Genomic DNA, 14,685 nt, shown 5'->3' on the forward strand with positions numbered 1-14,685 from the left:
CCCCAGTTCTCATTCCCACTGCCCTCATGCTTCACTCTTCTTCCACTCTACCCCCTCCAAATCTCCCCTCTACAGTACTATATCGAACCCAAGCCATTAGACACCTTTGTACTCTGGTTTCCATAACAATCGAAGCTGATGGACATGGCAATTTTCATAGTAATGTTTTCTTTGCAAAGATAGGGAATCCATGATGGGACTAGCCTACTGAAATTATCTGATGCTGGTGCTAGCTTTACGGTGTTTCTGGATTGCCTGGCTGTGACTAGTAGTAGTATTGTAATCTTTATTCGGTTTATAACGAAACCATAAAAGGACATCATTTAATAATATAAAACAGCATGCAGATTATTACAATTTTAGAAAATATAAAAAAATCATGGTTATAAATGATGGAGAATCCTGCTCACATTTAAATCTTTCCATAATTAAAAGGATCTGTACAAGGGGGTCATGATTTGATAAATGCCCATTGGTTGGTTGTGACCAGTATATTTGTACACCTGTCACAGATGTGGACTCTGGCTTCCTGATTAATTGCAGACATTAACATATAGCTTGTGAGGGTGTCCTCAGCTCTGTACTATATTGTTTCGAAATATAAATCAATAAAAATTATTATACAAAAGAGGGTAAGAATGAAGGACTTACCAGAGCCATACCGGGTGTGACGCCGTTTTTTGCAACAAGGAGAGGTGGGTCTTCCATCGAAGGGCCATGTACGTCGTACTTCAGGAAGCGATGCGCATCATGCGTGCCCTATATGGTTCACCAAGGGTGTAGTATTAATGGACAGACACTGTGCTTGAATATCCACCATAAAAATCACAGAGCAACTGAAAGTATTTGTTGGTTTGTCCAAGTACTAATTTTCCAAAACGATTCCAATTTTGGAAATATGAATTCAAAGTATGCATTTTGTCATTGTTCTTGCAGCTGCCTACTTTTTTATCTATCTAATGCACTTTGCACCTCTTGGTTCTAGAGAACATTGTGCACGATGTGGTAGAGTTTTCTTTGATAATGACATTCTCTAAAAAGGTAAATTGCATAACCTAATTTAGAAATGCAAAACCTACAATGTACAAATTAATTCAACTGCTTAATCCAAACTTTACAGAGAGACCAATTAAAATTCAGGCAATCACTAAAAAATGGCCCAGAAGCAGGAATTATGTCGCAGTGCAGGACTAGATTATGTGTGAATTGTTAATTAAATTATGCAGCAATTTTACAAATAGCAAAATATACAGAATTTAATGCGATTAAAGAGAATTATGGAACACAACTGGTAGCGTTTTTATCCAGCTGATTTAATACACAAATGCTAAAAGAAACTGAGTGTGATTATACATTAAAAAAATCTTTAAAATGAGAAATGCACAGAGTGAACAGAGCAATAATGGAACAGTAATACTATTTGGTGGTCTTTAGATAAATATATGAAACTCTCTTCTCAAGGGTTGTAAGCGCAATTTCCTTTTGTCTCTACTTCTTAATTAATTCTTTCCACTGCAGCGGGTGCCCCCATTCATCATTTATCAATTATTTATTTTTCTATCCATTTCTTTATCAAATTAGTTATCTGTCATTTTATTTATCTGTATTTTGTCACCTCTTCCTCTCCTCCTGATTTCCCTGTTCTTCCTTCTTTCTTTCCCATCTTTCTCTCTTCTTCTTCTGATATTTTTGGGATTATGTGCAATACAGCAAATATTTTGTTATTATTCTAATATGAAATATTTTTTATAGTGTATACTTTGATTTAGTATTATTTGTGATTTTGTTGTTCTTCTGACATGGATGCTATATTATTGTCTATATTCTCCTAAATGTTTTAATTACTTATTAATCACTTTGCCGTGATGTATTGCATTTTATTATAACTGTATGAACTTGTACTTTTTAAAATAATAACGATATTGAACAAAAAAAAAGATTGTTGTTACCTGCTGCAGGTCACAGGTGACGTGCCTTACTTAGGCAGGAGATACCACCAACATCTCAGCCAAACTGTCAGCTGTTTAGATTCCTGACTAAAGCTGAAAAGTGACTAGTTAACTTTTTTCAATTATCAGGTGCAATTTTACCTCTGCTGAGCCATGACTTTAATAACGTTGATGTATGTGAATCACATGTGTCTGTCGAAGTCCACATGTATGCACCAGATAATGCATTATGTAGTGAGTCTGGCAGAGAAAGCATAAGTGTCATGATCCCATTTTTCCACTGGCCTTCATGGAGGGAGACAGTCCCTCTCCACCCAGCGTAAGTTATCATGACAAGACAACTGGAAGCACTGATCTGCAGTGATAGACTGACAAGAGCAGTCTGGTGACCACAGAGCAGAATGAAACCAGAAAAAAATAGATTCAGCCTATCAAAATATAGGAGCTGCATCTGGTATCAGAAGACAATGTATACATTTTGAAACAGTATATGCTCTAATGAGTTGAAAATATATGGATTTTCAAAAGGGAAGTAAATAGAGAAGTTTAATATTCACTATATCAGATTCTTTCTATGAGGTTACGGGGAAAGAGCTCGAGGCAGGGGAACTGTTTATAGAATCGAGTTCATCCTTAATCCCTTGTCCTTTAAACCCCAGAGAGAATGGATAAAAAATCACCAAAGTGCTGGGGAAGTGGAAGTGACGTCATACTCGCCCAATAGCATGGGAAGGTTGACCCGCGTGTTCCACCGTTAACCCTTCAACAGCCTCACGTTAGCTGCTGATGAGGATTAGGAGCACAAAATAGAGAAAAAAACAAACATCATAAAGTCTTGTTTACTTTCTGGTTCTGCCTCTGCCTTCAGGGCCCCTGAAACTGAGGGTAGCATGGGCAGTGACATGGAGAATAAGAGGGGCACCAGCTGCTGACTTAGGCAACCATTAGCTCATCCTTAAAGAACGTAGCCACTTCCAGACCAATCTGTTTCTTAAAGTTACAGACCTTTTAGACCAGGAAACTAACCTTCCATGTTTTCAGAAGAACAGCAAAAAAAATTCAGCCAATGCTTCCACTCACCAGTTCATGGCACCATCGGTGATGCATCACTACACACAGGGCCCGATTCACAGAGGGTAACTCACACTTTTGTGTAAGTTTACTATTGTTTGCTATTCACAAAGGGATTTGCGAGTGGTATCTTTATGAGTGCAGATTCTCCACGCGTAGGAAAAACGATCTTTTTATGTGCAGAGACCAGTGGTGTAACAGAAGCTTAACGGGCCCCCTGCAATGTACATAGAGGGGCACCTACAATGGATTTAATTCGGAGCGCTCAGACCTGAATACCGTACTGAGGGGGCCCCCTGCAGCATGCCCCTCGCACTGAGGGGAATGTGGGGGCCTATGTCACGCCCTGGCGGATATACCGCACCTGTAAAGATACTACTCGTAAATCCCTTTCTAAATAGCAAACAATCGGAAAATTACACAAAATTTTAAGTTTACCTTTGTAAATCAGGTCAACAGTCTCATTTGGTTTAGAACTAAGCACAAAAAAATAACCAATGCTGTCAGGTACTCCTCCCGCCGCACAAGTCCCTTTCTCTGTGCAATTCGCAAAGTACCTGCAATATTCAAACAGGTTTCCTGAAGTAAACACACCACCATTTACATACTTATGTTAAAAATGATATATTCTTTAAAGAAAGATGGTCAATTACAAGAAAGAGATGAACTCGGTGCAGAAACATCCAGTCATATGGTATCATTGCTCTGAACAAAAGACGCCTCGTTGCTGGGGTAGCCATGCGCTATATAAGAGTTACGTAACATAACATAACAAAAGCCCCACCTAAATGCGTTATTCAGCAGAACCAGATTGTAGCATAATGAAGCGTGTTTGTAAATTGATTATTTTTCTTTAGAAATGCTTCAAAGTCGTTTATGGATGAACAGCGATGAGTCCATCTTTAGTATTTGGACACATCAGAGTTGTTCTTGTACCCGCAGAGTTCCACTGCTGGGCAGGGAGTGACTGGTTCATGCTTTCAAACTTTACTGGAGAACTGAATGAGGTGACCGAAGGATGCCAAAGTACAACCCTCCGCGCTGCAGGATATTCCTGCCACTCCATAAAACCATCATGCAGATCTGGCAAGATGACTCATTGTGGGAGGCCAGACAAGTGCAATGCATACAAGAAGGACTTCCTTCGAGACAGACGCCAAGGACTTCAAACCTATGCGAGAGTGGGCCGGATCCTAGAGCAATACGACTGTGTCAAGACTTAAAAGCCCTCCACTTGCTCCCAATTCCTATTGGACCAGGACCAAGACTGATTTGCATATGGTGTGTATCTGTATAGAGAGACATCGTGGGCGAAAAACAATGGACTGGAATGCAGCCCAGAGCGATCGCCAATGGATGAAATTAATTGAAACATTCCTTCCAGCACTTTTTGGCTTGTTTCATATATTCTACATAAGTAGATAAACATACAGTTTTGTATTGAGTTAAAGGCTTCATCTAAAAGCATCCATCAGGGCATCAATGAAACTTCCCAGGCTACTTTGCTCATCGCTTTATGAGAAGTAATCGCATTTCACTGTAAATGTTTGCAGATCAAAGCAGTTCCAAACACACAAATGGACATTGCTAATCTATCAGCCTTGACAGTGCAGGCTTCGCAGCCCTTCTGAAGCATCGCCTTCACGACTGCGCCAGAATTTAATACCAGCCTTTAATCAAATTGTGTGTTATGCGAGGTCCATGGCTGAAGCAATTCACAATTTGTCTCTTCCTCCAACGTATCTCTACAATTTCATCACAGCTAATGCGTTTCTTCTGCTGCCACGGCGAAGATTACGGCATTGATTCCCATCCATAAGTCATTCTAGGGGAACTTGCCTGGGTATCTTCAATGCAGTTTGAAGGCCTACGCTCCAACAAGAATAATGATCCAAGAAGTAAAATTTGTTCAAGAATTTATCGGGTTGTGGAGGGGTAGTGGCTTTGCCTTTCACACTTCTCATCTTTGGATCTCACTGTCTAATGCACCCAACTCTAAGAGCCAATTTATGACCATATGTTAGTGTTTAAATCATACATAGGAGTCCTGCCCGAGCCACAAAAACAGTCATTGGAGCCACCCCTCGTGCCACTTGAAAATGCTCTATTTTCATGGTCACCGTACCCGGTATGACAGGTTTTCATGTCTCAATAAAGATACAAACTATCAAAAATCGGAGACAGGAATCTCGGTCCAGGAAGTCAGGTAGAGTATGCATTCAGGCGGAAAGCCAGGCAACCACTATTCAAAGATTGCCCCGCCCTTAGACTTCCGCTTGTCATAAGGAATTCATTCATAATACGAGGGAGATGCCAGCAGGTCTAACCCAAAAAGGTCCTGGCGCCATAGAGCTATCCACGGGGAAACCAATTCACAGAGAGACGGCTGGAGGTTCACACAAAGGCAAAGAGCCGACACACGCAGGCAGTCGCCTACCAATGGCACGTACACGTGGTAACATGATAACTGCCAAGGAGGCCAAGATCATTTAGGGTTAGCAGGGCATGCCTCTTTCACTCTCAGAAACAGGGGCCAATAGAGAAGCATGGTCCATTCACTACGCAACCCGCCGTTGCGGTGGGCTGACAATAGGGTTCCCACACAATGTTACCAGCCAAGGTCTGGTAACATAGATAGCTCAATGGCACACACCAGCTAAGCAACTGGCAGGCGCTGAATACCCTAAAGCTTCAACATCAAGACGGGTTTCTGCTGCCAGCACATGCATGCTCCCGCCTACAAACTCACCGCCCATAACCACCAGTAAGTTAAGTGTCAAAGCATAAACAAGACTGTGTCACACCTGAAATATCAAGGTACTCCCCAAACTATACACTGCACAGGTCAAACACAGGGCAAACACTATGTCCTGACGCTATACAAACGTAAAAAGCGTGCATTGGGTTTCACCAAGGCGCCATCCCTTAGGTACTCAGCCACAAGAAATGACAAAACACTTGTTGCGTTCCAGCATGTCTCTGGACCACAGCTGACGGATGGTCCAAGCCCAACAAACCTCGTGGTCGGCCCTTCTCTTCCCCTATCCTCTTCTGGAACCAGAAGACTACATGTTCTCTCATTCCTTAGAATACATTTCACTCCCGTTTCAGGTCCGTTTATCACGCAGGATGCCCTGATCAAACAGGAACATGGAATAAGGAAAGGACCTGAACACACCAAACAAGATGTTTACCAAGCAGCTAGCATAAGGGTATTTCCCCCAATACAATCTGTACAAAAATCAGACCCGACGAGGACATACACAAAATAGTAATTGTTTCTTCTTAACATCTACAGAGTGCCCACAAAGTCAACAGCCCTGAAGAAGACCTTCCCCGAAATAAACCGCAGGCCCACCCTCGAAGGTCGAAACGCATCAGCGTACATACACACCGGGGCAAGAGCAACCACATTCTCGGCTATTTCGTGCACACAAGTAGTGCAAAAAGAGAGATGGAATCTAGGATCCTATCCTGGTATTAACTCTTCTCTGACTGCAAACCCAACAGGGCCTAGTAGTCACATTCAGCACTACATACAAGCGGACTGAAGTGGTAAAAGTCCCAAAGACAATACACCACAGGACACTAGACAGGCAACGGCATACTGTCTGTTGCACGTCTGTAAGCCAAGTCTTTAGCTGTAATTAATATGTAGTGATTGCTTTGTTGCACAGAAACTGTTCCCCTGATTAATTCATTATATGTATTTATGAAGTGTTGTCATGCAAGTTTTATTTTTTACAAGTTTTGACTTTTGCCACTATGTATGTAAATGTATAGCATGTTCTTACAAAAAAACCTTGAAAAAAAAGAAGCAAAGAAAAAAATGCAAACATTACAAAATACTATGGGTGAAAGACAGAAAATAAGAGGTCCAATTAACCCCTTGTGTGCTCGTGACGGAACCGTTCCATCACGAACGTTGGGTGGGCTGTGCTGGTGACGGAACCGTTCCGTCACGGCCCGCTCGCCGCGCCTGCGCGGCGCGAGTTCTCCACCTGCGCTGAGCGTTCTATTGGGCAGGCGGGGCCGTGACGGAACCATTCCCTCACAAGCACAGCCCACCCGAGGCTCGTGACGGAGCGGTTCCGTCACGAGCACGGGAGCGCCACGCGGCCCCCTTCCCCCTTAGCACTGCGGTGGAATAGCCGCCGCAGCTAAGGGGTTAAAGACATTTGAAGGAACAATATTTGGGTTCCTTATGTAAAGCGCCGGTCGATCAACGGTCTGTGAGCCATCACCCCCATGTATACTCTTTAAGTATTGATTCCAGTCTCCACAGCCCTCCCATTTCAGGATAACTACTTTGTAGAAGTGACATTTCTGAGCTAGTAATGACAAATCTCCTTTACCATAGGGGAGGGTTTGTCATCGCAAATTCAATGATAGGAAACATTATGAAGATGCTCCACTGCAATCCATTACTGCAGCCTGAAGTCACTTCCACCATTCTCCCATGTTAACCTATTGGGAGAGCAAGCCTCATCGGCAGTGAAAACACACATGGGTATTCTTCACTACCTGGGCAGGGTACACACCTATGTACTTACCCTGCCTTTCACCTACACATTGTGTCATCCCTCAGGACTTACCCTAGGGGGCTCTAGTGGCAGTGAAAGATGTGCCATGTGTACAACCATCGGGTAAGCACCACTTCCTAACATGGACAGGAAGTGTGCATGCGCTTTAACACTGCATTTACAGTAGGGAAGTGCCAGAGCCCTAAGTCCACTACTAGAGAATCAGAAAAACTCAGGAGGTGTCCTATGGGAAGAGCCGACACCCCTCAGTAGGGGAAACCTCCATGGGGGACTTCACTACACGGGTAGAGAACACATATGCGTACCTACCCGGTCGCCCACCTACCACATACTTTATCCCTCAGGACTTATCCTAGGGGTGCTCTGGTAGTAGTGAAAGGCTCGCTCAGGGGTGGCGAATGAATGAGAAAGGCCAATTTAAGCATAATACATGTTCGACAGGCTACTATGGCGGGTGGCAGAATCAGTGCTGCGTCCCACTAGTAGCCAGTGCAGTACCCGCCCTGGGTATGTGGTGTACCTTTTAAAAGGACATTCAGCAGTACAACACCTCAACCATTGAGTAGGCGCCCCTTCCTGGCATGTGTAGGAAGGGGTGTGCTCTTTCCCATTGCAATACAGTGGAAAAGTGCCCAGAGTCCTAAGGCCATGGAAAGAGAGTCAGCAAAAATCAGAAGGATAAAAAGCAAAATGTTTTAGGGAAATCCCCTAAGCAGGGCTATGTCCAAGATAACTCCATTAAAAAGTGTATTTGTCCCTGTCCCACAAGTGCACATTACACAAGTGCACCTTACACTAATCCCAGACTTTTGTGACACTGTTTCATTATGAAGGCCTCCTATTCCTGGGTCTCTCTTCTCAAACCAAATATCAGCAACCAATCTACACCAGGGGCTGTGACGTTCATCAATACATGGGCTCCCCTTGCAAGAAAATACCCAATGTATTGGCCCATGTACTGGAGGACTCTCTTGCCACCCTGTCCCCCTAGCATTAGTGCAGAACAAACATTCTCAACTCGTATCAAAGAAATCCCATGGGGCACAGTAGCAAAATATTTTCAAGATTTACATTCAGAACTGCCACAACTCTCCTGCAATTTAGAAAAGCGCTGAACATTTCCTTCCTCAGAGAATGCCACGCTACTAATTCAGATGAAAATTACCGATGGTACTTGCAGAGAATTATGCTTCTGCCTGAAAAAATACTTTTCCTACTTTTTGGAATTCACAAACATTCTCAGGATTATGCTTGGAAAGCAGTGCTGAGCTCACGTTTCCAGGCATAAACTTAGAAAGGTCATGGGACCCTTTCCTGATGTGAGAACTTCTCTACAGTGGAGAACTTGACAAAGGTAGAATAGGATCCCCTGTGCAAGAAGAACACTTTTTTCAAACGATGAAAATAGGTTTTCCTTAGAAGGCCTTTTCCCTACACTCCCAGAAACTGGAGGTGATTTTGTCCCTCTTTTCACTCTGAAATGGTAGCTACTCCAGTCCTGTGCCATATTAAATTTACAACCATTTGCAGAAGGAAAAGGGGCTCGTTCAAAGTCTAGGAAAGATCATGAAGGTATTTTGTAGTGGATGTCGCGAAACTTCCAAGACAAACCACACCTTTGAATGCCCACTTCCACTTGAGTGGGATTAGGGTGTAGAAATCTCCGCAGTCATGGCAGAGATCTCTGGCTATGCAAATGGATTTAATCCCTTTGAGAATTCCTGGCAGGCATAAAATAGGTAAATGTGGTGGTAAGCTTACTTTTCAGTCAAGTTTACCTTTGTGAATTGGGCCCCTCTATGTCCAAATATAGGATCCACCGCCCACTAATATTCTCACTCTGAAAACAATCCTGGTATATTTTCTATTTCTAGGTCCATGCCATATAGCTTCTGCACAGCTCTAGGACCTGTTCTCAGCCATGCTTGATGCTGTGACACAGAATATCAAATTGATAGTTACTGTACACATTGTTTGACTAAACGATGCACTGACAAAAACCAATATCAAAACAATCTAAAAACAAATTAGGAAAACACTATTAGGAAAAAGGAACAGAAAAAGAGAAAATAGAAAAGTGTAAAATTTCACAATAAAGCCTCAAAGGCACACGGCAAAATAGAACATTATATACAGTTGGGTGGTGATGAAAAAATCCTCCACTTTTTATGCGGTGGGAGCAGTACCACAGGTGGATTCACCTTTGGATTGAGCAATTCACTCAGAAATTAAAGGATTTTCCATTGTACCCAATTCTAAATTAAACCCAATGAGTCAATATCATAAATGAATGAGAATTAATCATGTGAAATGTAAATGACTGAGAGGTTGTGCACCTTGATACATGGAGCCAACCGGCCCCGCTGTGTCGTGATGTACATGTCATGTGCGATCTCTTCCAGCTTTGCGGACAGTGCCGGATTCTGCGAGGAGAGGATGATGACCACCAGAACCTGGGCAGGCCCATGACTCCACGCTTCCAGGAAGGTGTCGAGCTCAAAGTCAGTGATGGTGGGGATTCCCTTATTGCAGTGACAGTCGAGGCCTTCACGGTTCCCGTTCATCCACTGGCGCAACGTCTCCGGGCATCTCAGGTAGAACGGGGCCAACATGATGGGTCGAGGAGCGACTCTGTAAGAGAACCATGTTAAATAAGAGAAGGGTGGAGTTACTTAGCCTACATAGGGGGCACAAGAGAGGTCAGGACAGGCAGCAGCTGCTCTGAGTTTTATACACGATTCCTTTATCCTGGTAACCTGGTACATTATGTCACATGAATATGGTGGAAGGAATTGTGACATCATAAACAGAGAGATAGCCACACCCATGATATAGAGGCTTTGCAGGTGAGCAAGGGAAGGCACACCAGTGACACTGAGAGCAGTACATTGGGAACTTTAGCATACCACCTTTGGATAGATGCGATTTTATTATAGAAATAGTGGCTTTGATTATATGCATATAACTCATTAGTTCTCCTCACATGTTTTGAAAAGAAGGTGTAAGTTCCATAAGACAATGGAATTATGAAAAATTTCTTGCATAAATGCCATCAGGAAATACCCTTGTGGCTCTGAAAAGCAAAGCCCAGTCCTTATCTGAAGCCCCAATAAGGGGAAATCAAGCAATGGAGACACATTTCAATGGCCTCACCTAGGACTCTCACATCACATCAGATGTGCCTCAGACAAAGTTAGGTTTCCTATGATGAACATCAAGACCAGACACTCAACAACAGGTATTCACCAGGAGCAGACACTCCAAGATCTGGCATACACTGTGATGAGCCTTTCCAACATCGGGTTACCACAGAGGCCAGTTCATCCAAGACCACGTATTAACTGAGCTCAGACATTTTAAGATTAGACAGTAACTGAGACCAGATAAAGCTATCAAATTGGCCAGAAATTGAAAATCATGTAATCACAGAGTGGAGGCAATGAAGAATCAGGCAGTGACTGAGGCCAGACACACCAAGATCAAGCTAACATTTGCAATTATTGAGACCAGATGACCCAGGAATGACTAGTTACCGAGACGAGATGCTACAGTAGCTAGACATTGCTGATACTGGTTGATTCAAGGTTCATACATGTTCCAAGATCTAGATACTCCAGAAACTGGCAGTCATGGAGGAGCATGGCTCTGAAGTCAGGTGATCAATGAGACATGTGCATAAATGGCAGGCAATCATTAAACAATAGACAAAGGGAAAGCAACTTAATATGGAATATCTCATTTTTATCACCGCACACTTTGAACATATCATCGCAATATCTATGGATCACATTAGTATGCTGTATTACTTCAGTTTTTTAGATAAGACAATAAAAGAGGATTGATATTAGACTCAATCTCGTTGAGGCCACCAGGCATGCCAGACAACACTCATTCACCTTCCAGTGTTCATTAAGTCCCTATAGGCACCCAGCAAGATGGACAGCTATTCAGTTAGTCAACTTACATTTTTTTTATTCTCTCCCAATTAAAGTTATTATTGCTTTTGAATTTCCTGTTATGTTACACTATAGTATATTTTTTAAGTTAACCACCATTGTAATTTTTATAGTTTACTTCAACAAACCTAATGAGATCCTGCAGTGTTGATGTGTTGTGCGTTAACACACATCTATCTATCAGGAATAGAATAGAAGAAGATGATGGTTTTGAGTTCCCATCTGAGTATGATATGATATAGTCGTACCCTTTCATCACCAGGATGTTTATTCCAAAGTAAGGAAGTCAGCACTGAGAAGGGTCAACCTCTCTGGTAAACTAATTTTATTTAATGTGCTAGAACTTATACCACATTTTGTGCAAATGTATCTGAATACATCTTTATGAAAATGCATCAAATTTACTACCAGCCAAATGTCTTGTCTTTGAGTTTCCTGCCTGTATCCTGACCTTCAAGGATTTCAATTTTGGAATACTCTACAAAGGTGTCCACATGTTTGGAAGACAGCCGAAACACGTCAGCTATTGGAGAGATCCATGGAAGAGAAATCTAGTTCCAGGGATTTGTAGGTTTCAGTTTTCAACCTACGCAGATTGTAGAAGAGGGCATTTGCGCATTGGGGAGGAATCACACTTCTGCAGATGCAGCTGAAATCCGAAAACCAGAGCTGAAGCATCTAGCACCAGACAGAGACCTTATCCCCCTGAAGGATGACACTGATGTGTGGCGTTCTCCTATGTCATTGTATTCTGTGATGCCATTATATCAGTGGAACCTTATCTGATTTTGACGTTGTTTGCAACATTGTTCTATAGGTGATTCCTGGTGAACAGTACATCCAAACACAAGACATTATTTGTTTTATTCCACCCATCATGATTTTAATATCAGGCGCGATAGTCTTCTTTGTACCACAGACATACAGGGTTATGTTACCCAAGCCACATAATAGGAAAGGCAATTTCAGACCACAATCCAACAGAACTCAGTTTTAACTGGAGTAGGCTGCCCACCACGGTCCCCACATGGAAATTGCGACTAAGTTGCTTTCCCTTTGTCTATTGTTTAGAGGGTGTCATTGTCTACGATCTGCTTAGTGAGGCAATAAGAGTATTACTTTACCCTAAATGTAGGCACAGCCTCATACCCTTTGGTTGAATGTGAGGCTTTCAAAACTGTTCTCTGGGGGATTAGTATCCTTGGCACAGATGATGAATGCTGGATAATGGATCCACCAGGTAGGTAAATTGCTCTTGCAACTGGAGCAAGAGGCAGCTGGAAGTGCAGAAGGAAGGTCTGCATTAATATAGGCAAAGGAAAAATGTGGTGGATTGAAACGCATTAACTGTATTTCTTATTGTGCCAAAACCCATCCAGAAGCATTTAAAATAGGTAGACATCTGACATGGCTAGTTTACTTGCATGTGGATTATAGACTGTGGAAGATAACGTTTTTGTCCAGCAGATTTGAGGACACAAATGGAAAGGGAAGACCACTCGGTCCCCCCGAACGTATAGATGGGTGCCCCGATCCCCCCGGGAAACCATTTTGGGCGGGAGGCGTGGTTCGGCTGGTATGCCCAAAGCGGCGTAGCCGGAGCACGCCCTTCGCGCCCAGAAGGGGTTGTCCTAGACACCCGCCCGGAAGACCGTGCCCAGGGGGCGTACCTAAGGAGGGTCCCCGCCCTCCCACAGGCGGATAAATGGAGCGGGAATCCAAAGAAGCGTCCTCTTGTTCCAGTGCTCTGAAGGCTGCACCACTCGTTGCTCGTGAGCCCTCGACGGAACAAGCGGCAATTTTGAGAACTGGTAATCTTTGTTCTTTATTTTTCAGCTTCAGTCGTGTGAAGGATCTAGGACCTTGTCGAGCAACTCGAACGGAGTAAACAAAGCCATGGCAGGCAAAAAAGCGGGAAAGAGCTCCGATTTGGAGAAGATACTGCGCACTTTGTCGAAACGAATGGCGGTCATGGACAGAAAACTGGGTAAAGTAGATTCGATTGGTCGCGGCTTGGCAGAGGTAAAAAAGCAGATAGCAGCCCAAAGCAACCTTGCGGGCCGTCCTACGAAGGTGATAGGTCCGGCCTTGCCGGGAGTCGTCCCTGAGGGTAGGGGGAGGCGTGTTAAGAAGAGGGCGATTTCTGGGGAGGGCCCGGTCCCGGAGGTACCCCCAACAGCCCCCGTAATACCGGTGGACACCCTGGTACCAAGCCCAGACGTGGGTTTGCCGATCCCTGTTGTAATAACTCCGGTTGATAATGATCAGATGCCCCCAGAACTGGCCCTTCAGTTAGCGGCAGTATTGCCCTGGCTTAAGAAGAAATCAGGGGGGGCTGTGGCTGCGGGGGATTCGGCCGAGGAAGCCAGATTAATAATCGAGCAGTTACGGCAGGCAAGAGAAGCCGGGACGGCGAATGTTCCTTTTATTCCCCCACAGGTCGCACCGGGAACGACAGCAGTTGGCCGAGAAAAGACAGCAGACACGGCGGTTGAACCCGGTAAGAACCCATTGCCAATGGTGGGGGAGAGTTCAGTGCCTTCGAGGCGTGAAAGGGTGGCCCAGCACATCCCAGCGGCCACGAAGGAAATGATATGGGGGGGACAAATATGTTAATATGTTTTCATTATTAACCGACCATCGTGAGATGGAATACGCAAAGACCCAGAAAGATTTATGGCACCCCAGCGTGTGGCGGGCCAAGATGGCTGAATTTAGGGTCGACGAGACCGTAGCGAACTGGGTGAAGGCCTTCTCTATATTTACGGCAGTAATGGGGGAACGTAAACCTGAAGTGTTGACCGATCTATCCTGTTACCAGAACAGGATCATGGATTTTTATACCATGTACGGGGGGAATGAGTGGAAAGGTTATGATGTGCACTTTCGAAAGGCAAAAGAGTTTGATGTAACTTTAACATGGGATTGCCTCGACACAGTATCGTGGCACAAACAGCTCTTGCCTGGATCGGCAGGTACGTCCTCGCCGGGCGGGAGCGGGTCTGGGACAGTTCAACAAAGGCCGACGCATCCCTTTCGAGCAAGCGCCGGCGGGGAAGCACAGCCCAAGACCGGCGGAAATGGGGGCAAGCGCGGGGTTTGTTGGGGCTTCAACAGAGGTAATTGTAACAGGCCCCAGGGAACATGTAGGTTCCGGCATGCTTG

At 44.0% G+C, this 14,685-nt stretch overlaps 1 protein-coding gene across 1 annotated transcript in view; it reads right to left on the reverse strand.

The window, feature by feature from the left end:
* FAM194C (family with sequence similarity 149 member C) overlaps positions 1–14,685 on the reverse strand; it is a 127,955-nt gene that overhangs the window by 16,971 nt on the left and 96,299 nt on the right. The window contains exons 11-12 of the mRNA XM_086939571.1: positions 9,901–10,195; positions 652–759 (exon numbers count right to left, since the gene is read on the reverse strand). Coding sequence (XP_086795697.1) covers positions 652–759; positions 9,901–10,195 — 403 coding nt within the window. The remainder of the gene's footprint in view (positions 1–651; positions 760–9,900; positions 10,196–14,685) is intronic.

The sequence above is a fragment of the Lissotriton vulgaris genome, chromosome 9 (assembly GCF_964263255.1).
Source record: "Lissotriton vulgaris chromosome 9, aLisVul1.2, whole genome shotgun sequence".
NCBI classification, from domain to species: domain Eukaryota; kingdom Metazoa; phylum Chordata; class Amphibia; order Caudata; family Salamandridae; genus Lissotriton; species Lissotriton vulgaris.